The sequence below is a fragment of the Daphnia pulicaria genome, chromosome 5 (assembly GCF_021234035.1).
Source record: "Daphnia pulicaria isolate SC F1-1A chromosome 5, SC_F0-13Bv2, whole genome shotgun sequence".
Classification (NCBI taxonomy): domain Eukaryota; kingdom Metazoa; phylum Arthropoda; class Branchiopoda; order Diplostraca; family Daphniidae; genus Daphnia; species Daphnia pulicaria.
Window position 1 is genome coordinate 4,473,713 of NC_060917.1, and position 25,570 is coordinate 4,499,282.

Genomic DNA, 25,570 nt, shown 5'->3' on the forward strand with positions numbered 1-25,570 from the left:
TACCCAAACAAATGACTGACGAGCGTATACTTGATGGGTTTATACCATCTTCAGCGATCTCTCCGTCGGTGGTGGGCGATTGAAGGGAACGCGCGCGCGGAGAGAAAACGTGACGACGACGTGTTTCTTTCTTTTTTTCGCGTGATCGCACGCGCAATTTTTCCACATTTTTTTTTTTTTAAATTTCTCTTTCGAGGTTGTGCGGTGCTGACAGAGCGCAATCTCGGCCCACTCGGTGTTTTCGTTTACAATTTTTTCGCCTTTTTCTTTCTTTCTTTTTTCGAATATCACGGCGGATCTTTTGTGTCGACGACAAACACTTCCGCCAAAACGGAATAATCCGATCGGAGAGCGTGTCCTCTTTTCAAGGCATTCAGCGGACATGGAAAATCCTGAATCCGATTTTTTTTTTCTTCTTTGTCCATTCATTCTCTGGCGAGCAATGAATAAGTTAAAAAAGAAGAGCGTGAACATTGCTACGTTTCAAAAAATAAGGCAAAGAAAGGGGGGATTGAAAAACCTAAATTCCCCCGCGGTAGAAGAGATAAGATAACTATTTTTTCTGAGCCATCAAAAGGTCGCGCAGAGAGACGTAATGCAATCGGGCGTTCTAAAATTGTCAACATGGAAATGTCACACACGAGCTAAACTTGTTCAAATAAAAGAGTGCACATTTCTCTATCAAAAGTCAAAGGTATTTTTTTCTTCTTCTTTAAATCCCGGTGTAGGACTTTAATACGGTGAGCAAGGACAACCGCACAAGATTTGACAATAGAAATAAAGAGAAGAATGGAATAAGAAAGAATGGAAGAAAAAGTTATTTTCCCTCCGTTTTCTTACCACTTAAAAAGCTCCGGCCATATTATTATTTTTTTTTTTTTTTAAGGAATGAAGGTCAGATCGTTAAGCGTTGAAGAATTGACAGAAAATATGCGAAAATGCGAAAAGAATGGGGGAATTTTGAGAAGAAAAATTTGTGTGTGCATAGCAAATGGACCTGGTCTTCGTTATCGGCGCATTCGAGAACAGAAATGTGCGGTATGGTCGTGTTGAGGAGCCAGCGGGCTCTGCCGATTCCTGGAAACATGTTATCCTCGCGATTAATCTCTGCAGATCACTAATGATAAGGGTAAGTCAATCATGGAAATGATGGAGTGACGATGTGACAAAATGACACAGATGGCTCCCGTCGTCGTTCCTGGAAGTCAAACTGATGGGAAATCATCAACTCGTTTTGTCGTTCAATCACGTCTCTCTCCCCCACGGGCTCGCCTTTCTGGGAACGACGGGAGTGTGGTGCAAAGAAGTTTGTTGAACGCGCAGAGTCTCAGAGTCTCACTATATGGTGTACACAGCACAACTGGACAAATGACAACTGACGAGCGAACTCAGCCAACTCTGAAAGGCAACTAGAAAATCTGGCCGGCAATTTTGTTTTATTTTTTTTTCTCCTCTTTTTCTCTCTCTTACGCCTTACGCTGGCGGACAACAACTGATTCTCGGTTGTATTCACATTTCATTTTATTTCCCTCCCATTTTCTTTTGGCTTCTTCTTCTTCTTCTCCCATTCTTCCTTCCACCTCTTTTGATTCCAATTTTTTTGTTTCATGTCCGTCGGTCGCGTTTACGCCGTGAAAAAAAAACCGCCTCAAGGCTCTGACTTCGTGGCCCCGTACACACAAATTCGCCCAGTTCCAGCAGTCACGATTGCTGCTAGTTGTCTGTTGCGTGTGTGCTACTCTAGAACGAACGAACGAACGACGAGCGGGAGAGCGAGAAAGAAAGAAAAACATGTCGGCATCCGGAGTGCGCTGGAGTAGTACGTGTAGACGATTGTATGTTACGTCAACCACTTCATCCGCGCCCCACATTTCTTTAACAACCAAACCAAAAAAAAAAAATTCTTTTTGTCGTCCTCGCTGTTAGTTATTGTGTGAGACGGTTGGGTCTAAGATAGCTGGCGACCGTAGAAATAAGTAGGGAGGCAGTTCACTAGTTCAGGCCGGTCGCCGCGGCTGGCTGGCCGCTATGAGAAAGGCGGGAAAGTGGGAGTTTTTTTTGGGGGGGGAAGAAATAATGACGGCCGTGAAACCGTCACGTAATAATAATAAATTGAGGCTGTCGATTGTAATCAGATTCAGCCGAGAGAACGGCGCCGGCACGTATGATAATCGACGTCGGAGAAGTTTTCCCTTTTCCTTATACAAGATACACATATTGCATACTGCAGTGTGTACGTATATCTGGCTTTCTGCGAAGGCAGCGAGATGAAAGGCTCAATTAAGACGTACCCCCATTTCCGTTGAAGTTCGAGGAGGTCGATCCTGTCTATACATATACATATACATATGCATCGTGTTATTCTTAAAATCAGAAAAGAAAAATCGCCCATTCGTAAATATAGTAGATGCTTAGGGTAACGAGAAGAGAAAAAAAAACCGTTTGAAGGCCCGCATGTTATATATACTCGGAATAAATTCCGTTACACAATTGGTCTTTCCTCTCTCTTTTGTTTTTGTTTTTTTACTTTTTGTGTGTTTCTCATTTTGGTGTTGGCAAAGATCTTTTTTGTTTGTTTCTATTGCCGCAGAGTTGGCCATCACAGACGTGCCATTCTAATAAGCCAACAAACACAACACACGGACAAAGTGAATTAGGACAACATCGCCAATGTCTTGGTCAGCGGGTGTTCTCTCGTACAAAGTTGGAGCCAACAAAAAACCAAACCCAAAGACAAAGTCAGCCAAACAGAATATTTCGAAACTTAAAATTCACCTCGTTTTTTTTTCTTCTTTCTTTCAAGTCGTGAAAGAGTTGTTGGGGATATTTGAACTCGAAAGGTCACGGCCTTACGCTGCGCGCATGTCATTAAAAGCATTTTTTCCCCCTTCGAATGCTATTCAATGTTCGTCTTGTCTGGATTGAAATCGCATTTTCTGTTCTTCAAAAAACTTGTACCGTGTACTTCGCCTCCCCCATATTTTTTTCCAAACCACAAAAGAAATGAAAAAATAGAAATAAAAAAATAAATAAGACGATGACCGAATCGCTTTTCAATCTAGGACAAGGTGCACCCACTACCATCATCATCATTTCGTCCGTTTATTTCTCTTCTTCCTTTTCTTTGTTACTAGGAAAAAGTAAACGTCACTTTTTGATAGTAAAGATAATAAAAGCAATCCTTTCTTTGTGATGGCAAAGTATTCATACAGGAATTTTCACGACAGCTGTTATTTCTGCCTTTGAATTTGTTTTTAATCAAATCCGAAATATGACATGTAAGACGCGCGTATTGTACCCGTGTTTGGAGAGGAATAGAAATTGCTAAGCTTCACCCCTTCTATATACTCACTGTGTCAGGGTATGTGTGTGTGTGTCTAGGTTAAAGCCGACAATCGGTCATCACGCAACTGGCTGGCTGGCGCTTGTTGTATGTCTGTGGAGACAAGAGAGCACGGAGATCGGCCTTGAGCCCGGAGCTGTACCCACGTTTGCGTGAAAGTATAAAACTATACATTGTTATTAGACGTATATATGTGTACATACTATCCACATTTACTGGATATGTAGGCTAGTACATTTATATATGTCTATCTACTTGGATACGATACATGTGTAGAGTACGTATACTGTAGAAAAGCTCTTGTGCTGCGCTCTCTCTCCCGCGTCTCACTCCGGCTGACTATTTTTTAGTGACAAGTCGTGCCGCTGGGGCGGGTTCCCGTTTCCTTAGGCAAGACATCTACCGGCCCGCTCTTTCACATTTTACAACGAAAATAGATCCGCCATTATATTCTCCTGATGACTGCAATTACCAATTATACTGTAATTCCTCTGTACTTAGACATACTACAGCAGAAGAAAGAATATTCGCGTTCATCTCGCCCAGTAGTATTCTACACTTCGCACACATCACGAGCGATGGTCGGATTTTATTCATACAATGTGCCATTTCTCAGAAGTTCCCTGTTGTGTGCGATTTGTTTATTTCTATTCCCTCCTCTCTCTATAAAAGCAAAAGAAGCGGCAATCAATTTGTTTCAGCGTCAAAGCACATAACTCCCAAATGGGTACCTCACAGTAGAGATCGTGTTGTCAATTTCCTCTTTTGATTTGATTTGAGTTACGTTACGAGTCGTTGCAAGAGAGCAAAAAGGGGGGGGGGGGAAGAGGGCGCCGTGACGTCATTGTCAGACTTGTGAATTGCTTGTGAATCGCTTTGTCGATGTTCGTGATCCGACGGCGCATATACATAACGAGAACGACAAAAAAGGGTGGCGCAATATAGTAGATCTATAGAAGAGAAGAAAGAATCTAACCTAAACCCCTCCTATATGGTACACGCCCTTTCCTGTCGTCGCGTAATCGACACCTGGCCAAAAAATAAAATAAAATAAGAGCGACACCCAGCCCAAAGGCCCCCTCTATTCCATCTCCTTTTCTCTCCTTTCTTCTTCTTTTTTTTCGGCTGTTTGATTTGGCACACACCGCGAAATCGATAAGAAGAACGTCATGAAAAGAGAGCGAGAACCAAGTTCAAATCGCTTATGCCCGTCTACTGTAATGGGAAAACGCTATAAAACTTGGTTCGCCGAAAAAAAAAGAAGAAGAAAAAATAGATGGGGTTCGCAACGCATCGAGCAAGGTTCGACGGCCACCGTTGTCGGTTGAACCTTTCAAAAGGGTCCAAAGTGCTGCTGCTCCGAGACTACGAGAGTATAAGAATGCTTTAGCTTCAGGAGCGCTTCGGGGGCGTCGCAAAACTCGGGGGGAGATGGCTGATCGATGACCGTTCAGTGATGAACGTGGACGACCAAGAACAAATCAGCCAACTTTAGTCGCTCGCAAGAAACGCAGCAGTACACGCCCTAATGCTAAACTTAGTCAAACAAACGTCTCAAAGTTAGTGAACTTGGGAAGGACGAGAAAATTTCGCCGGCCCTTTTGTTCTTTGAGGGAAACTTTCTAAGAGACGACAACTGTTTGATTCCGGTTTTCTTCTAGTCTTGATAGTATTCGATTGTTGGGAACGGTGCCAAAGATTTCAACCTAGACGTTTTAGTTGAATTTGTTATGATTATAATGTCTAAACTGTTTTGTCCTTTTATTCAGATGTTCACGTAAGATTTAGGTGCGGCGGGCCGAGTTCTGACATCTCAAAACGCCTGGATGTATTTTCGATCTAACGGATCAAGTGTATATATATATACACTCTGTAAACTGCAGACGACTTGACATTTGTCGATGGATGGGCCCTCTGGGTTGACCTTTTGCTCCCTTTGCTGAACAAACTACTGGCGAATTCTTTTTTCTTTCTGTTTGGGGCGCTGGTAAACGCCAAAGTGACATGTGCAAGACTCTTTTGTCGGCCAGAGGAGTCAGCCAGCCGTTTGTCCTATAGGAGTGCCTGGTGTTTCCGCTCTTCTTCTGTATTTTCTCACTTTGCCGGGACTCTAAGGCGGCCGACGGCCCTCTATCCGCTCGAGCTGTTTACTTCTCCGTTCCGTCACCACCGCCCACACCTTGGCGCTAGCCACAGCTGTTTCGATTCGACCCCGTTTCTTTCTTTATTCTTTTTCTTATTTCACATTTGCGAGCCTTTGACGTCATCCGCAAAAGCATCCGACGGCAAGCGCCTCATACAAAGTTTAAGCCGAAATAGATGGGAAAATAACGTGTGCGTAATGATCCCGCCCAGTGGAATTTCACACAGATGAAGAGCGGGCGAATCGGGAAAAAAAGAAACGAACGAAGAAAGAAGAAGAAGAAGATGATGATGATGATGATGATGACGTTCACATTCGACAGCGCTCACTCTTTTTTCAAACGGGTATTGACTGATGGGCTTTTCTCTTCTCCCGATTTTTGATTTTGGTTTGGGCTACATAGCTCACTGAGCGCCTAAATCCACAACTTGATTGCACGAGAGTCCCTTTCAGTAGGTCATTCAGAGAGCTGGCGGCCGGCGGCAGCTGTCGTTGATCCGTCATTGATTAAAAATGGAAAGTAAAGGACTCGGGAGGAAAACGTCGGGATCCTCGACGGATCGACAATGAGTAGGCAACAACTTTCTCTCTCTTTGCCTGCGAGAAATCTCCCAGAGACTAGTCTATGGCCGCCGTCAAAGTGAAAGTGACGAGGAGAGAAACAGAGATGAAAAGATATGCTACATAGAAATAGAAATAGAGAGGAACTATTTGAGAGTCAGGTCGAGAGTCTATTAAGGCTGCCGGCCATTGTAGGATAAAGAAAAAGTGATATCTACATAAACATCATAAAAGCGGATCTCATCTGGTAGCTCATTCATATCTTGACTATCTTTTCCCCCCTTTTTCTTTTTCTTCTTTTGAGTTTTCCTCGACTGAACTGGACTCTTCCGACTCGAGAACCGTGTGTCATTTATGCCAGTTTGAATCCGGAAACATCAAACGGGAGGGGAGCAGCCGAGCCCCAGAAGTCACCGATCGACGCGGATGATTCCATCCAGCGGCCCTGTGCATGATATCATCCATTTCCTTTCCTCCCTAGCTTCTTGACGAATTCGGGAGAAGAGTTTTGGAGGGCATGCCCGAGTTACGTCACGCTTCTTCTTCGCCAAACTAGTCCGTCTTTTCCGTCCGATCCTCCTCCCCTTCCCAGAATCCTCTCTCATCTCGTCCGGCGGCGGAGAGTTATTCTCTCTCTTTAACTACGGTCTATAACTCCTCCCGAGCTTCTCCTCCGTCCTTTCCATCTTCTTCCTGATGATGACTCGACTATCCGATTAGCACAGCTTTGCAGAGAGAGAACGCTCTCCCAAAAGTGTGTGGCGGGGACGGATAAGACAAGAGTAGAAGAACAGAGAGTGGATGGGCGGACGGGGGGGGGGGGGATTTTCGGTTAAGACGGAAAGAGTAGGTACGCACTCGCGCACAATTACCGGAGACTCGTTGCGCAGGAAGAAGAGAAGGGAGAAAAGAAAAATAGGAAAGACACAGAGAGAGAGAGAGAGAGAGAGAGAGAGAGAGGATGTCAAATCATTAAAGAGATTGGAATCGCGGGCCGCTCCCGCAACCGGAAGACTTTTGGCTGTGGCGGAAATGATGGGTTTCAACGCCATTTCAAACAAATGGAGAAAGCAACTACAGAACAAACAGGAATCTGTTTTTGTTTTTCTTTTCTTTTTTTTTTTAAGGAGAAAAACAAAAATCGGACTCAATGTTAGGTCACAGTATCTAACGGAACGCCGACGGCAATAATATGGCACACGTGAGATCAGCCAACCGAGAAAAGACTTTGATGGAGATAAAGATCTGAAGATAAAGGGAGAACATCATCTCTCTCAGTTTCTCAGGAGAAACAACGTCTATAGTATATACACCGGTATGCTGCATCTTGTTTCGTTTTTTTTTCAGCTTCTGCTTCAATTGACAAAGTTTGAATACCTCGGGCCACCGTTTTATCCGCTAGATTAAATGACATAAGGCGACCGACCTAAACAGTATTCGAGCCAGGAAAAAATAGAAATGGATCCGAGAATTCAATTTATGAAATAATAAAGCGCATTTCCGTTGACAGAGATCAACAACCAAAATTTGATTTTGCCTCATTTGGCCTTTTTAAATCCAAATTTTAGGGCCCAGCGCTATATAGTTTGATGAATGATAAATCTTCTCTGCATCGGCTCATTTGATCTTCCTAATGGGACAATTCGCCGTGACAAGAGACGTCAATGTCAAACTGACTAGATGGGACGCGGTAACGAGCGCTGGAGTCGTTTGATTACCGTCTCGCTCTCTTTCGATATCTTTAAGTCTTTCGTCACCCGATCGCATCATCGAATATTGCGTCGGTTTCCGAAAGAATATCTCCCGCCAGCCATTACAAATTCTCGGGGAAAAGAGGTAACAAGATTGAGCATGGATTTCAAACCGCCAATAGTCACCCTTCCTAATGGGTTCGAGAGGGTCGATATCAAAGTCAACATTCCAGAAGATAAGATTCCAACTCGTCTTACCTGCAATCAGAAAGAGAAACAAAAAAGAAAAAATTCCAATAAGACTGTGAATAAAAATATGCGCGCGCTGGCAATACGAGACATGAAGTCGTCACATTTTCCCAGGAATCGCAACAAAAAAAAAAAAAACAAGAATTTCCCCTCTTCGAAAAAAGGTCAAAGATATCGGTGACGATTCGATTCCAACGAGTATTTCTTTCTTCTTCCCCCCCCCCCCCCTAGCTCGTCTAAACATAGACTTAATAAGGGGGAACGAAGTTGAACCCTCCAAGTGTGTAACATGTTACGACTAGAAGAGATTTGTAAAACGATAGAAAGCTCCTGTGAGAAAGAGATCTAGCTCTAGCTGCTGTCGATTAAAAATAAAATAAAAAACAACCTTTTATCCATCACTTGAGCCCCAGAGGTACACGGGAGATGATTCGTTGGACCAGACAGTCACAGCTGTGCTTGGCGAAAAAGAGTCGCCAAACATGAAAGAAAAGCCGCAAGATGGGTGGGTTAGTAGTCCACACACTATTGCATCATCTTCAATGGCCCCACCAAAAAAATTAGCATCAATGCAGACGTAGAAAATCTTTTTTTTTTTTTCATCGGCAATTGAAACCAGAATCTCTCGAGGCGCAACTCTTTTGTTCGTTTCACGTAACCCCCCGCCTCCCCTCCCCCGGTCCGTCTCGAGAAACCTAATCACGCAGGTCGATAACGAGCGGGACTAAATTGAGGTTAGCGTACGTATCACCACTGTCCAACAGCGCAATCCTCATTGCCATAATTGGGAAACTCTTGATTATACGTGGTTTCGTGTCTGGGAAGTCTTGACTCGGCTGCTAGCATGTTGGACCCACAGCAAATGAAGGGAACAAGGACAAGACATTCACAAAAAAAAAACTAAGGAATAGATATTTAGGAAGAAAAACAAAAACAGACAAATCCGTGTTCTGCATTTTGGAGGCCATCAACCTGATCATTCGTGTCGATTCAATTTGACTCGGAGAAGGTCTACATAATCTGCCTAAGCTAGTCTTGTAAGCATTTGGACGTCATCGCATTTGTCTCCGACTCGATCCAATCTAAAACAAGGTGGAAAGAATTTAAAAAGAAATCTTTTCGTCTCCTTTACGACGCTGTTTACTCGCCTCCCGTCTGAAATGATGCACTAAAAGTGTTGACGCGGAGTGAATAAATTCATTCGAGTACTTCCGAAAAAATAGCCAAAAAAGAAAAATAGAACGAGGGCGCGGGCAGGTGTGAATTTTCACCGACGCTCGGGTCCACACCATCCCATGACACACGAGTATAACTGTTCCATTATTCAAAAGCGTCTTGACAGTCAGCAAATGGAATAGAAACGAGAGGAAATAAAAAGAAAAAATTAAGTGGACGCGGATAGTTTGAGGAAACCAGACGGCCGCGGTACTATATACATGCATAAAGGGACACGCCCAACCCCACTACTATAGTCTCCTATATCCCATCCGACCCTCGGCTCCCTCATGTTGTTTGTTCAAAAAGGATCGTTCGTTACCAGCTCACAATGGGGGAGCCGGGCCAATAGACGGGTTGGGCCCTTGTCGAAGAGAGGCAGGTTGTTCACTGCCTTCGTACTATATAGTATATGTTTGTGTGTCTTCGCTGGCTCTACTCTTGACGACAATGTGCACTGTGAGCGTCTGGCGCTTCTGTACACAGATTGTGACAGCTATATGTTGGGAGACCCTGCCGCCGGGCGACAAGCTTTTGATTCGTTCAAATTAAATTCTATTGATTGATCCTATTTCCTCCGTCACAGAAAAATACAAAAATACAAAAAGAAGAAGAAGAAGAGTGACGAGAGGATCTGTAGAGAGTGAAGTGGGGAAACAAGCTCACCATGCGAAGATGACAAACTATTTGAAATTGAAATTCTCCTCCCTCCCCCTTCGTCTATGTATAGATCCCGATTTCCGAACACAACAAGAGAGGGGGGGGGGAGAGGGCGTGAGAGTGGGAGGGGGTTGGGGAGGGAGGGGAGGAGGAGAGTCAAGAGACCTCTCTACTTTATGAGTTGTCACATATCGAAGTAAATTAGCTCACTAGGGAATGAGCGTTCGCAGAGAGTGCGACCCATTGGAGGATACTTGGTCACGCACGGTGAACGTTCCCTATTAGCTTTGTTGTCGGCGCTCCCGCTTGGGCTGGCCGACCTCATCGCCCGCATCCCCCCAGTGCACAACAAAGCCTACACACACACTAGATCCAGAGCTGTATAGTAGGGTACTACTAGCTCCTCATCTCTTTTGTTCTTTGTTACCTCACTTTGCCCTAATTTCTCCATATTCAATTGGCCGTCATATAATGGTCTGGGCGAACCGAGCCAGTGCGCCAGCAGTGGCCCAGCACCCAGCCATCACGATCCGTTTCTTCTTGCTTTGATTAAGTCACGACACACGCACTCTATTGTGTGTGTGTTCCGACCCGGCGCTGGAACGGGATGAGAGCGAATTGGCAACTGGGTCGGAGCGGGGATGAGCGCTGGGCTGCTGGGACCCGAGCGGCTATATATTATACGACTTTTTCCAAGGGGAATCACTCGGCTGGCCACCGGTCGAGAACTCTCCGCATCTCAAGAGAGAAAGAGAGAAAGAGAGAAAGAAAAGGCCAGCCGAGTAGAAGAAGAAGAAGAAGAACTAAAATAACCCAAAAAGGATGCGCAATGAAAGAAGAAGATGAAGAAATGCAGGCGGCGCTCGATTAGGACAAACTTTTTCTTTTTCATAAGGATACCAAAGTCGATCAACTCTCGGAGAGAAAGAGAAAAGACGATTGGATCTGAGGTGGTTGTACACATCGAAAAAAAAAAAACTTTTTATTCTCCCCTGCGGAAACAACAACAATAACAAGAAAATCCCACACGTTTCGTTCGAGCTGCACAAAACTTGGGAGCGGAGGAACGATACACAAACGGATGATGGACTGAGAAAAGATGCGCGTCGATTGGCGTACGCTTTCCGATGATTAAAAAGAATCAAAAATCCGTGTCCATAAATATACATCAAGTAAAAATGGGAAAAAAGAAAAAAGTTATATAAGAGAGACGGGTAGGGCCTGTATATGCAAGGGGGAAAAGTTCCTTGGGGCGTCGGTAAATAGTTTTTTTTTTTTTTCTTCGGGGATACACACGGACTAGCTATTGTAACGTTAGCAAAGGCTGCCGCCCATACGGGAGAGATCGATAATGTCGCCCAACGCGCTGGATCGAAGTGATCAGCATCTGCGCCCCATTTCTATTTTCTTTTTCTTTTTTTCTCTCTTTCCTCTTTCGGTATAATTTACTGCCGGTTGTGTATGTGTGTAAGGCGCCAGGTGAAGCGAGTCGCCGTAATATTTCTCGTTTTATTTTTGCCTCTTTTAGTTTCAGGTTTCGCCATGGCGACGATGATGAAACCGTTAAGGGTTAGTCAATCAATTTTCGTATCGGAAATCTACTCGCGCCACTCCACGTACGTACGTCGTGGGCGTGTTAGACCCCCGTTGGTAGGCGTCTGAAACAGAAAGCTCCTGACTCCTTTTCCCATCGATTGCGATGATCCGTTTTTTTAAAGGGCGGACAGGACGGATGGCCGTTGGCGACATTGTGACAAGTTATTCTTTTTTGAAAAATTACCGTCGCCCACCTTCTTGAAAAAAAAAAAAATAAATAAATAAAAGACGGTCGCTTTCCATCATTCTTGTGACATAACACACAGTCAATATAAATAAAGAAAAAAGACGCGGGACGAAGAACCGTTCAAGTGGGCGTTGGTTCTTCTTCAAACAATCGCGTGATGCGAGATCGGGCCCGCGACCTATCTATGAAAATGGCCCGTCCCAAAATCGACCGATACACCGAAAAGAAGAAAAGAAGAAGAAAAGGCTGGTGGAGGTGGTTTCCGTGGCTGGATGAACGCGTTGATCAAAAAATAAAAAGGGATCATATAAAAGAGCCGATGCAAAAGTGAAAATGAATAACGAATCATTAGCGCATTATTAGTAAGAGTAGGCTGGGGAGAGGGGGGGGGGCTTTCGGTTTTCCGCCCTTCATCTTCTTCCGCCGTCGTTGCTCTTCCACACGGCCGTGTCATTCCATCCATCATCGCTTATTCTCCTTTTCCACTTTTATAGATTCTCGGGCAAGAGGAGAACACGGTTGCCGTGTGTGTGTGATGGTGCACGGTGTGGCTATACGATCGTGTCGGCCGTCCCGGGGGCCTCCGACCCAGATTTGATTTTGATTCTTTTTCAAAGAAGAATCCGCCAGGAAAAAAAAGAAAGAACTAACTCGCTTAGAGTCGACCAGAAAGAAAGAAAAAAAAAACGCAAAGTGTATATCATGATGAATGATGTCAACATCGTGACGTTCATGGACAAAAAAAATGTCCTGAATGCCATCATTCGATCCGGTGGAGGATCAATGCCACAAAGAGAAAAAAATATATAGCACTAATATAACAGAGCCAGGGCCAGTACCAGACACCGTGGGACTTGGAAGACCCTTTTCTATCGTCGAAACGTCGGCCTCCAACGACATCCGTGTACAGTAAACACACACACACACACACAAGTAAATAAGAAGAAATCAAATAAAGGAATAAAAAAAAATAAAAAGGCGGTGGGGGGGCTTTTCTTTGGCGAGTTGTGACGGGAACAAAAAAAAAAAATAAAAACCGAAAGTCGTCCAGGGACACACACAACAACCCCCATAGACACACACACCTACATGTACAGTAGAGCAAACACGCAGTCCGTAACGGCTCATCGCTCGTTCTTTTTTTTTCTTGTTGTGTGTGTGTCCGAAAGACCCAGACAATCTTCATTTATTTGCGTCACTGTCGTCAACTGATGTCTTGTATGTGTGTGTGTGTGTGCGGCAGACCAGAGTCCTGCACTATATATATATATCCATTGCGATATTAAAGGCACCCGGAGTGAGGTGATGTGCTGGACACGCGGCAAAATGGACTTTCCTTTTTGAAACAGCCGAGCAATGTTATTCCTGTTTAATATACGCAATACATGTACTACTACTGGGACAACTGCGACAACAACAAATGGCGGCTATAAATCATGCTGGGGGATTGAAAAGGAGAGAGAGAGACGGACGCACTGCGACATGTTTCAACGGCGTAAAAATCGGACCGACAGGCTGTCGATCTTTTTTCAAAATGAATTTAGATTCACACGTTAGTAACATTTTTTCCCACCATGAAAATTCGGGAACAATAAGAAAAATTTAAAAAACCTATTTCGTTGGTTTCTAAATTCATTTGATCTAAACAGTCGATGAAATAAACAAAAAATAAAATAAAAATTGAAAACAGCCGGGAGGAAATAATCGAGCGATGGACCGAGTCGTCGCCGGGATTCGACGATAAGACAGACGATTGATGATTCGCTACTTGTCGACACTTACAAGTCTTCTGTGTGTGTTGACAATAGGCAACATCGTCAAGCGCCTCGGCGACGACGACGACGACTATCACCTTATTCAATCTGTCACGGAAAAAGAGCTTATCCCCGTCTGGTAACGGGCCGTGACTCGCTCGTCCGTGAGAGTTCGTGAATAACCTACCAAGGACTCTTCCTGTACTCTCTCCTCTGGCCCCTTTTTTCCTGGAAAAGATTACACTCACAAATTTGTTTCCCCCCTTTTCTTTTAGAATCTGTTTCTCCTTTTTTTTTATAGAAACCTTCCCCGGCAGAATCGAACAGATTTTTCTTCTTTCTGAGACACAATCAAAGAATGACGACAATAAGGGGGCAGCTGCCTCCTGGATGGGAGTAGGCTACGAGTTTCAACTCTCTCTCTCTTTCTCTAATTCCTTTTGTCAACGTCATGACGCATCGTTCACGGTTGTGCAAACGCGGACGCCTCACACACCGGCCAACGGATCAAAAGAGGAGCTGCGGATGGAAAATAACAAATCAAGAATACATACGGGGGAGAGTCCCTATACACACAACAATGAACCAAGATGCCATTCCTCAGCGTCATGGAGAGAATGGAATCATAATGCTTTCGACAATAATAATAATAATAATCATAAATACGTTGAGCAGAAGGGAGAAAGAGAGAGAGAGAGTGAAAATACATAACAGGTCGTTGCTCTGGTTCTGCGTTTGAAAAAGGTCGGGCCGGCGGGCAATCACAGGAACCTCATTGTTGTATCCCCTTCTTTTCTTTCTCTCAAGATAAGAATTCAATGTTGTAGAGAGGAGAAATAGATTTTTTACTGGTGCGGATGCCCGAGAAAAAAAAGTTGGGCGAGAAACTTTGTCCATTTATAACTACTACTACACTTCTACTCGACTTGATTAATCTCAAACTTTGGCAACGCTGCTTGTAGGATACCAGGAAAATCTCGAGCTGCTCAAAAGCGTGCTGGTACAGTGCACGCAACTCGGGATTCCCGTTGATAATACAAGAAACACTTTCTATGGGGGAGAGAGGCGAAGCCCGTTTTACAGACAAGTCCTACAATGCTTTATTTAAAAAAGTAAAACGATGGACTCGCCCACCCAAAAGAGTGTTAGAAATTGTTTGGAGGAGGGATGATGATGAAAGGCCGTTGCTGGCGAGAGTACGAAAATGGAAAGAAAATGACATCGTCGCTCTCTCTCTCTCTCGGTGATTTTTATCGACACCTTCCCAGTTTGAGTTAGTCCCCCCCTATAAGAAAGAAAAGTTGTGCGGCAGCGCATAGCAAATGGGAAACGGTGGCACCCGCAAATGACAACACAATAGCCGTTTAATCCTTCCATTCCCGTTGGTCGTCATGTTTCTCTTGCGCGTCCTCCTCCTTTCGTTTGTAAAGTTAGATCTCTCTTCAACAAGCGATCCGCTCGGTAATGATTCGTTACGCGCATTCATCTGCGCCAGCCGTTATTAGCCGGTCGCCGTCCGCTCATTTTTCCAAATAAGAGCTAACGATCACAATATACAAAAATTTTAGGAAATCCGACTGCGACGAATGGCGGGCGCTATCCAATTTTTTTCAAAAGAAAAATAAAAGAGGGGGATGACAATTAATCACCCAAAAAACCCAAACAAACAAAGCCCTACGCAGACGCGTTTGAAGACGAAAAAGAGAAAAAAAAGAAATCCAACATTTCTTTCTCCTGTCGTCGTTGTCTCCACCATTTTTCCGATTGCTCTCGCGCATCCCTCGCAGTAGACGGATAGACAATCGGACATCAATAGTGGACGTGCAAGTAGAATTAAGTGGTTTTCATTTTCTTTCCTTTTTCCCCCCGCGTTCATCATTCCCCGTATTCCACAAGGAACTGGCAACACGAGGCGGGAAATACCCAGAGAGTCTGTAATGGCCACCCACCCGCTTTTCCCTGCCATAACGCAATCTACATTGCGATTGGATTATACCCCATCGAGTTCCCTTCTAATAGAGTCACGGGCGATGTCTAGTAAGTAACACTATTAACAAGTAGGAAAACAACGACAAGGACTAGTGAACATCTCTTAGAGTGCAAACCCACTTGTGCATTAAAGATATGCACACCATCGAACCAGGTCTAACTGGTACCAGCAGGAGCAGCAGGAGCAAAGAGCTTTGCTGGAAACCGCGTTAAGAGGTGCGGGCCGCCGCTCTAAGCTCTCCCGTGTCTGTTTTCCTAACCAAAACAAATGGGTACAAACAACGACGACGACGACGACAACAAACCCTCGAGAAAAGGGAATCGAAAAAAAGAAAGAAGAAAAATCCAAGACGAAAAAGAAAAAAAGGAGCAGGAAACAACTTTAGCGTCCGCCCAGTTATTTATAGCCGTGAAACTATGGAGAAGAGAGAGAAGCGCGAACACAAGACGGCAGGGGCGGTTGATACCGAAAGTATCGCATGAGGCATCCACAACAATCCAGTTTGGGTGGAAAAATCCCTTCCACCATAGAACCCCCCCCCCTCCACCAAAAATAAAAATTTAAAAAAGAAAAATTTAAAAATCAACATGAAGGTCCAAATGAACTTGCGCGGACAATTCGATCAGATAAAGGTAGAGCAAATGCAGAGAGTCGTCTTATTATTAATTGTTCGCGGCCTCGACGCCACTCAAAGGGCGCGCTAAACTAATTGCAGCCAGTCACGATCGAATCTCCCGACACGAGAAATCAAAACGAGCCAAACAAACTTTCAGAGGAATGTCATTTTCGGGTTTTTCAAACCAAATTCGAACCCTTACCTTTTGGGGACGGACAGATTTCCGGACGTTGCGAAGCGCACTACGTAGTACACATGTACAATCCTGTTTCGATCAGTTGGCCCACCCGTGACGAATTGAGTTTTTTTTTCGGGTCCGTCTTTCGGTGATGTGTGAAGTCGTCTAAATAATGATTGCGACAGACACAAATCACTTGCCAGGGATAATAAGAAGAACAAGTCAGCGTGCTTCAGATGTTTGAACACAGGTGGCTTCCAAAACAAAAAGTTCCAGTTTGGTGGTCACCGCAAAACAATTCTTCCCGCGGCCGGATTCTTTTCTCAATGGAGACAGACTCACGCACACGCACTGGTCTACTCCGCACATGAATAACTCAGCAGCCAGCTAAGAAGAGAGAGAGAAAGAGAGAGCGGGCGCGGTGGGAAAATCAAATCAAAACTTGCACACCATCAATCTTTTTTTGTTGTTTTCCTTGGCTTTGTCACAACCAACCGAAATAAAAAGCAATCGGAGTAAAAAGGGTTCCCCAAAACAGATGAAAGTGGACGACGAAGCGGACGGGACGGTCTCCCCCACCTCCACACACACACACAAAAAAAATTGTTTGTCTGGCGTTAGATGTCGGTCCGTTCAGGCGCAAGGCGCTCGTCAGATTGGCAAGGAAAATCGTTGGCCGTCGCCCGTTAAGAGAATAGCCCAGAGGACCCCGGCGCGCTCACTGACAGGGCTCGTCAGGGCTAAACACTTGGGCTCGCTGTCTGCAAGTGAGGGCCAGAACTGAGTTCGACCCTGCAAGAGAGCGAGAGAAGGGGAGCCGAGGACGTCACGGTCGACGCGCACTTACTACAACTCCCGGCCGAGGCCAGAGGAGCGCAAACGCCACCACCGCCACCATCTCTCGTCGACTATAGCGCCGCCACCGCCGCGACGCCACCCACTCATCTTAGCTTTTTTTTCTCCTTCGCTCGCTCCCACCCTCCCACCCACCCACCCACCCTACCTTCTGGACTCTCTTTCACGCAGCCCCTCACGGTGTGTGCACTATTGCGCTATACATTCAAGAAACACTCGACGCCCCGCAGTCTCAGAGGGGCTCCTTTCTTTCTTTCGTTCTTTCTCTCTCGTCGTCGTCGTCCTTTTCTTGGCATTGTTTCGATCCCTCCTGTCCGAATCTTGGCACCCTCCCCTCCACCTTTTCTCCTCTTCTGATGTGCGCTGGGTACATCTCTCTCTCGCTCCCGCGCTACGTGTTGAAATTGATCTGATTATCGGGAAAGCGGCAAAATCCAAGAGAGCGGGAGGGAAGAGTTCACCGAGAACTGAGAAAAGATTCATTTTCAAGTCGTTGAAAAAAAGAGGCGCAGGAATATTTGTATTTTCTGGTCCAAGCCATCGAGTATAGAAGAAGAAGAAAAATGTAATAGACGACGGGGAAGAATGGGATAACGAGGTCGTTGCTGTCGAGCATTATGTCAAAATATATTCACAACGCTATCGTAGAGTCCAACGATAAAATATCGTCCCTTTCATCTCGCCCGATTATTCTACAGGCTATTAGGTAGGCCTCTCTCTCCCTCTCTCTCTACATTTTGAACCCAGGGTACTAGTAGACTGTTTTCCGGTCTCTCTCTCTCTCTCGGTCTGATAATGACGAACAAGAGAAGGCAAACGGAAGATGGTGCATCAAGCAAAGAACAAAGACTCGGGAGGGGGGATTGAGATTAAGTTACGGGATAAAAGCCAAACAGTCAAGGTTACACGAAGCGCGCGGTCATTTGTGGAATCTATTCTATCTATAGATTCCAGAGCATCTCTCTCTCTCTCTCTCTTTAATCATCGTCGCGTACAGTTTGACGAGAGCAGTAGATTAAGTGAGAAGAGGTTCGCCGATGAGCATCTCGGGTAACAAGTCCAAGGCGTGGCCGCACCCTACCCCTACGCAGGCTTTTAACAATCAGTCTTGAGATGATTCTTCATTAACTGAGCTATGTCAAAAGAGGCTGGCAGCATTTCTATTCCTGTAGAGTCTGAAAAGCGCATGACTTTTCCGCTTTTTGCCTTCCGCACTGACCGGCACTGACGAGACAAAGTAAAGTCAGAGAATGAAGTAATTACTCTGCGAAAACCCTGGCATCAAAATTCAAATAGCATTTGGCGGCAACCGGCACAGCCTCAAAAAAAAAAGAAAGAAAATCAAACTTGCCGACGGAGACTGCCGGCAAGTGCGCACGTACACTGTGTGCGCTGTGCAACCGTATAGTCGCATACATTTTTCGATTAAATTGCTGATCGGATCGAATTGGGCCAGCGCGCCGCCAGCGCTTGTTTGTCGTTCAAACTTGCCAAGTTTCCCGATTGGAAAACAAATTGATTGATTCTGCGCCGCGACTGTATAACGACACTCGATCGAAATTTAAACCCGGCTAAATATAAACGCGCCAATATTTAACCTTTCGTTGGAAGGTATTCCGGGGAATACTTGACAAGACGTCGACCAAAGTTTCACCTTCGTAGAGGCAAAGTCATCGGCCCAGATTTCCTGGAGGAAATCGTCCTCAATCTTTCTCGACAAATAAATCAATAAAACAATGCACACGATTTGATTGTCCAGAGTGTTGTGCGATGAAAGAATAGCCGCCGCTAGGCTTCACTGAACACACACAACAGTATATACCGTAGTACCAAGGAAGGAGAGAAATCGATCCTGATTCCTGTCAACTTTCTATGACAATCTATACCCTTTGAAGAGTATTCGTGTCCGACTCTGTCCGCATCTAACGATTCCCTCCCTGGCTTTTCATTGGCAACCCTATATGTTGTACCTTCCTTGTCTCGTCTAGTTGCTGGCAGTCTTCTGTTTCGTCGGACAAGCCCTGGATAGACGGACCAAACTCGGCTGTCGCTTGTGCAAAAGACGGCAACCGAGAGAAAGAAAAAGTAAAAAGGACTTTCTCCGGGGTCTCCTCCTTTCTCTCAATTTCTTGTGTGCATTTTGAATTCTTCCCTGAATTCAACGTTCGCGTTCTCTTCCAGTTCAATCGAGCAGAAGGATGCGTTGAGCATCCGGACGCCGCCAAGAAGAGGAAACAAAAAAACTTGGCCGTAAAGAATTTTAAAATGTAAAAAATAAAAAAAGGACAAAATAAAAGAAGAGAAAATGATAAAGAAGCGTAGGACAGAAAACCGAAGGACTGTAAAAGAGAGTAAGAGCGACGCTCATTAAACGGCGCCAGTAGAGATATCTTATCTCGGCCACAATACTACTGCTCTACCCGCCCGAAGTCTTGAAATATTTAATGAGCCGTGCAACGACATTGACACAAAGCGAAATCGATGAAATCCTTTCATTTCATTGCATTTCGAACTTTCCGGCTCCTTTCCTCTCTCTCTCCCTTCTTTCAACTTCTTTGTCCAATGTCTCCAAAGTCGAGAAAATCGAGGTGCCCAGAGCTTACATCAAGAAAAAAGGGGGAAAAAGAAAGATATATATACTTGTATACGGGGAAAACCTTTATTACATGGCAAAGTCTTTCATCTCCATCGCTCGACTTTCCTTTTGATTCTGTTGTTACGCCCTGATTTTATTACCGAATTATGATTATTTATTTATTGAGGCTTTTATTCATTTTTGTTTTTTGTTGTTCTCTTTGTTTATGCTGGCGTATAGGTCAGTTGATTGATGAAACTTCCCAGCCACCCTTTTCTCTTTTTTTTTTTGTGTCATTCCCGAACGACAGACAGCTTAAAAGAATTACAAAAAATAAAAATAATAAGAAGCGGGTCCAGCCCACTGCCATCAAACTGCTGGATAATGTCGAACGTTTTCTCCCCGTTGTTGTCATCAAGATAGATTGAGTAAGACAGTATAACAGCAAAAAAGTGGAAGAAGAAGGGAAAGTCCCAAAATCTATGTGAGAGAGGGGGGGGGGGGCAGGGACACACAAATAAAAATAAACAAGATTGCCTGGGCGAAAGGAATCAAGGCAACGTCATGGTTACCATTCCGGAATATTGTCATGGAGAGTCTCGAGATCCACCGAGATTGCCGGATGCGTCCAGATCTTTTTTGATTAAACTGTACCAACCAGCAAAAATAGCCATTGATTACGACGTGAATCGTTATGCAATTTTGCAGGTGAAGACGGTTTGGAACTATTTTCTCTATGGGTATAGACAAGGCGCACACACACATACAAAAAAAGGGCACGGTACGTTATGTAATCATCATCGATCTCCGTCCAGTATTTGTATTCTTTCATTTTTTTTTGTGAATACATCATCGAGTATGATGAATGACGTCAAGGTCCTATATTTTCTTATTTCTCTCCACCTTTTTTTTCTCCTCTTTTATAACGTCACGTTTCTTGGCTTGTTGTACCGACTACCGATTTCCGTTTCGACATCGCACAGAAATAAGGGTAAGCGAATCTGTCTCGGGATAGTTGGATGTGCTGGCGCTCGAAAGAGAAAGGGAGTCGATCACAGTAGAGGAGGAACGCCCGGATATGGTGGATGAAAATGCAAGTTAAGGGCCAATCTGTGGCCTTTAGATTAGCGTCTCGAGTGGGGCCAGGGGGAAAAAAAGGAGAGTGATCGTGCAGAATGCGAATTCAAAAAAAAAAATGGAGGACCGAATAGAAAAGAGGCAAAGAAGAAGGAGGCGGAGAAAAAAAGTAAAAGAGAAAAATCAACAGACAAACAAACACACAATACGCAGGAAATTGAACTAACTCGGATGTTCTTTACTTCAACGGCGCGCACTACAAAACTATACGACGGGAGACTCGCCGAGTGAAACGCAATCTCCACAAACACCCGAATCTCTTTAGAAATGGAACAAACTCAAAAAAGAAAAAAAGACAATAAAAAGACGATTCGAATTCTTTTAACAGAAATGGAAAATCCGAGGCATTTCGAGCGTGACAGGATTTTTTTTTATCGATTTCTCTCCCCGATTTTTCCGTTTCTCTTCACATTTTTTCGCCCCACCCCCTTCACAAAAAAAAAATGGGTTTTGATTACAACTTCTATGCACGTACACAATCTCTTCATCCCGGATCTCTTTTGTTGTCGTTTCGACGACTAATTGATCATCGACTTTTCTTTTCGTTTTCCCCTTCTTCCGTACCCCCTCCATCATCGGGCGAAACTGGAGCGAAGAACAATCATTCCTCCCCATCAGTTGAGCAGTTTCTGCTTAAGACAGGTTCACCGCACTTACCCCGACAATAGTCTTTCTCTTGAACCTGCTCATTTCTGCCCTTTTTTTCCTCCTTTCTTTCGGTGAACTAGACGCAGTTCACCTTATATTTACGTAATCTAATATTATAAATTAGTCAACTTGTGTCGCGCACTCGTGTTGTCCGGACGTCCCCAATATTTTCGGGGCCCAAAAATAATTGGGCGGCACGTGCGTTCCCAGAAAGAAACGACATTTATTCCGTTATAGCGGCAACGGACCCAACAAAAATAGAAACAGATTGTTTAAGTTTTGATTTCCTACCTGTTTGTTGAGTTGAACGGACGAATCATTCAGATGAGGTTGGTGACGTTGCGGCGGCAGCGGCGGCGGTGAAGGCGACGGCGGCGGAGCGTGCCGGTGATGGTGGGTCCCGTTCGACGACGAGCTGCTGCCATCTACGGAGCGATCGCCCAAAGTCACACGAAATGGTAACATGTCGTAAAGGGGGGCAAAACAAATTCGAAGATTTTATTAATAAAAGCTCGATAGATTTTCCCGAATATTTGCGTTCGTCGTTGACCCGGATTTCCCTTGCCACTAAACCGCATTAAACAAACGAGAAAATTGAGGCAACACACGGACGGCGGGAGTACATAACATACACTACACACACGGATTCCTCCGTCTTAAAAGTGTTAACGAGGCTGTAAATCAGGGCGAAACAGAGCGTCTTTCACTCGCGGCAGATAAAAGCAAAGCCATACGCCATACGCCGAGGTTTCCTCGCTCAAAATAAAAACACACTTAACACTTTTTTTTCTTCTTCTTCTTTTCCGTTGGGCTCCTAGATTTGATGGTTCAAGGAGGCGAAAGCCAGAGAGAAGAACCATTCAACACTCTCCCATCGGGCTCATTTCTTTTAATTTCATGATGGGGGGTATCCGCGTTCTCAAGTGTTTTGTTTTTTTCTGCGAGTTTGGTTTAGTTGGGTGCTGCACGTTACGAAATAAACACACAGGATATGAATGTACTTAATGACTACTGGATCGGTCACTCGGTGGGTACTATGGGAGAGCGGGCCGCCATTTCCCATCAGAACCATCTCAGACCGAAAGTTAAGACCAACTAACTTGGGGGATTCTTCCTTCTAACTGCTGCTCGCGTTATTAGCTCATTACATTTTGCTCATTGCTGAGACTCCGTACAGTCCAGTATGAGATGGGAGGGTTTTTTTTTTCTTTGATTTTTCCGCTCCGTCTTTCCCGTTCTCATGCGCTGGCCACATGCGTTTCTCTCCGCCCAGCCAGCACTCTTTCCTTTTTTTTTCTTTCTGATTTTTCTATTCATTCTTTTTGTACCATCGGCTACTATTGGTGGCCAGCTTGATGTATACCTTGTACACCCTGTCCCATAAAGAGTTTGGTGCAACGCACTCTTTCTCTATCATTTGTTCTTCGGTTTCAGTTTTTTTTTTCGGGTTTGCCCCCCCCCCTCCCTGGCCAGGCAGCTGGGCAGGAAACTCACGCTCCGCTATGGATGACGACTAAGAAATAATGCTCGCTGTCAACCCCATTCCGTTTGGTTTTTCTTTTTATTTGTTTCCCCTTTCCAGAAAGCGTCACTTCTCTCTTCGGGCGTGAAAAAACCTTTGCACGGAAATGGAGACGGAAGATTGCCCCGCCCCCTCTGGTATTAGTTAGTTCTACTCGAGTTCATCAAAATCTAGCGACAACACACGAAAATAGAATTCAAAACTGGGGAAAACTGGAATCCGTGAAACAGCATACGGAATTTCATCCCAAGTGAACAAAAAATCGAGGGATCCTTCGTCGAGCGGAGAGAAAAGTAATTAACTAATCTTAGAGACTAGCATTGCAAATGGAGTTTTAAAAAACAAAATAATTTGTTTGTTTTTTGTTAACTTTTAAATTTAATTTGTGTCTGTCACAAGATAATATTTTAGTTGATTATTCAGTTTTATCTTGTTCTGAACTCATTATAAAACTCAATAAATATATTCCTACTCCTCTATGTATTGAAAAACCTGTACGTAGTTCTGAGTGTTCAAATTGCTTCACCAACGAGAACCAACAAGTGACTGGCTCACATGGATGATGTTGGACAAGAAAGAAACTCATGCATGAAATGGAGCCTTCATTATTTTCTTCCAAGTTTCCTTCTAATTCGGCCATGGTGGCCTCGGCCTGGCCTCTGACAAGAAAGAAAGCTATTTTCTGTGCCTGCCTCTACCAGCTTTGTACACGAAAAAATAATTCACACTCAGGTTTACAAAATGAAGACAAACATACCTGCCAAAATAGTAGAATATTCATTGTAAAGAGCATAAACTATTTCCTTAAAGGTTTTATCTACGATTTCTAGTATTTCTCACTCTCAAAAGTAATTTAAAAACACGAGACGAAACACGATTCAATTTCATGTGTCGTTCGCTAAATTGTAGTCTGCAATCGGGAATGTCCCGGGTTTTTTTGTTGCATTTGCCAGATTGCAAAAATGAGACGAATATTCTCAAAAGTTCTTTTTGTTTTTCAGTTTTTTATAGAATTGTCTTAAAAAACAAACAAATACTCAATAAAAATAATTGAGTTAAAAAAATTCAATTAAAATGAAACTCAATCAAACTAAATAAATATAAAACCGAATAATACCGGCAAAACTAGATTTGCAATGCTAGTCGAGACCCTAGGGGGCGTCGCGACGCCGCCATAAAAGTAAAAAAAAAAACTAAAAATACTGAAATGACAATTTTGTACGCCATGTACGAAAAGCAGCTTTCAGCTTTCACCAACCAACACGGATTCCATTTATTAATTAGATCATTTCTTTTCCTTTACGACCAAACTTTTGATCGTAATCACTAATGAAGGACAAAGTTGCTCAAAGCCCAGCGATGGGACTTTTTTGGGTTAACTAACGATATAGTAGAAAACATAAATTATAAATTACACGGACTACACGGTGCCGCTTTATTAATACCCAAGACGACGCTTGGAGAATTTTTGGTTTGTATTTTGGAATATGAAATAAATACCTTCTTCGGAACGTGCCATTAGGACATCCATCAGCACTGGCGACGGTATCGTCGGTTTGACTGATTTGGCGGGCGGCGCGGGCGGCGGCGCCTCCGCCACTACCACCACAGCCGGCGTCGTCGTCGTCGTCGTCGCCGCCGTGTGAGCGTCTCTCTCAGAGTTTTCATCGTCGTCACTCTCCAAAACTCGATGGCAGACGTCACTTTGGCGGCCTGGCGCCGTCTCCTTTACAACCCCCATCATTCAAGAATTACAAAAACAGCCAACAAACTTTTTTCCCCCAAGAAAAATATACAAAATATTTTCTTCCTCCATTTGGCATCAATCTCTTCTTCTCGTCGTCATACGTCTCTCCTTTTCTCTCTCTCTCTCTTTCGCATTTCCGCATAGACTTATTATTAAATACTGCACATGTACTGTTTAAGCGTCACGGTCGGACTCTCTTCTCCTTCGTGCGTCTCTCACGCCGGTATGAACGCGATCGCACAGTAAAGATATATTGAACGGAAGAAAACAAAAAAAAAAAGACAACAGGCCATGAAAAGAAAGAGAAAAAGATATAATTTTTATTTTTTTTACAGTCGGGACAGGTGATCTAAGCTAAGCTTCTCTCTCTATCCCCCCGGGGAAATAACAACATCAGCCAGCGACAGCAATGTAATAAGTAAGAAGAAAAAAAGGAGGCAGAAGGCCAAGGCAAAATGGATGGCGGAAGCAGCAGCAGGAGGAGCTAATCCATCAGATTACGTCCTATTGTCTCTTATTTTTGTTTTATTCGTTAAACCGTTATAGGACTACCACTACTGCCAGGTTGGAAGAAGAGAGCGACAACCATTTTTCGCCGTTTTCTTTCTCCCACACGCTAAGATACTAGCGGGGCGCAACACGGCCGGAATACTATGTAGCTGGCTGCATTCCGCCATGGAAGAAGCTAACGACTCTCGAAAGGGCTAAGGCCAACCGGTTTCGCGGTGCGTTCAACAGGGCCCACGATACGGTCTAGTCGCTAAACGGTTGTGAAATATAAAAGGGGAAGCCACGCTGGAGCCATTCAAAGCAAAAATCAACGAATCATTTTGAACGCAACTGCTAGCTAGCTACTGTGAAAATCATTAAACGGTTCAAAACAATGAATTCAACAGCCAACCA

The 25,570-nt window shown here is 44.2% G+C and overlaps 1 protein-coding gene across 9 annotated transcripts in view; it reads right to left on the reverse strand.

The window, feature by feature from the left end:
* The window catches only part of LOC124340783 (pleckstrin homology domain-containing family G member 5-like), an 88,803-nt gene that overhangs the window by 23,457 nt on the left and 39,776 nt on the right, over positions 1–25,570 (reverse strand). For 4 of the 9 annotated variants that reach the window (XM_046793424.1, XM_046793423.1, XM_046793425.1 and 1 more), the window contains 2 exons: positions 24,421–24,646; positions 21,690–21,823 (listed from right to left, as the gene is read on the reverse strand). In XM_046793424.1, coding sequence (XP_046649380.1) covers positions 21,690–21,823; positions 24,421–24,646 — 360 coding nt within the window. Of the gene's footprint in view, positions 1–997; positions 1,493–16,207; positions 16,271–21,689; positions 21,824–24,420; positions 24,647–25,570 lie in introns of those variants that run through there. The other 5 variants (XM_046793427.1, XM_046793426.1, XM_046793428.1 and 2 more) reach the window with 3 other exon arrangements.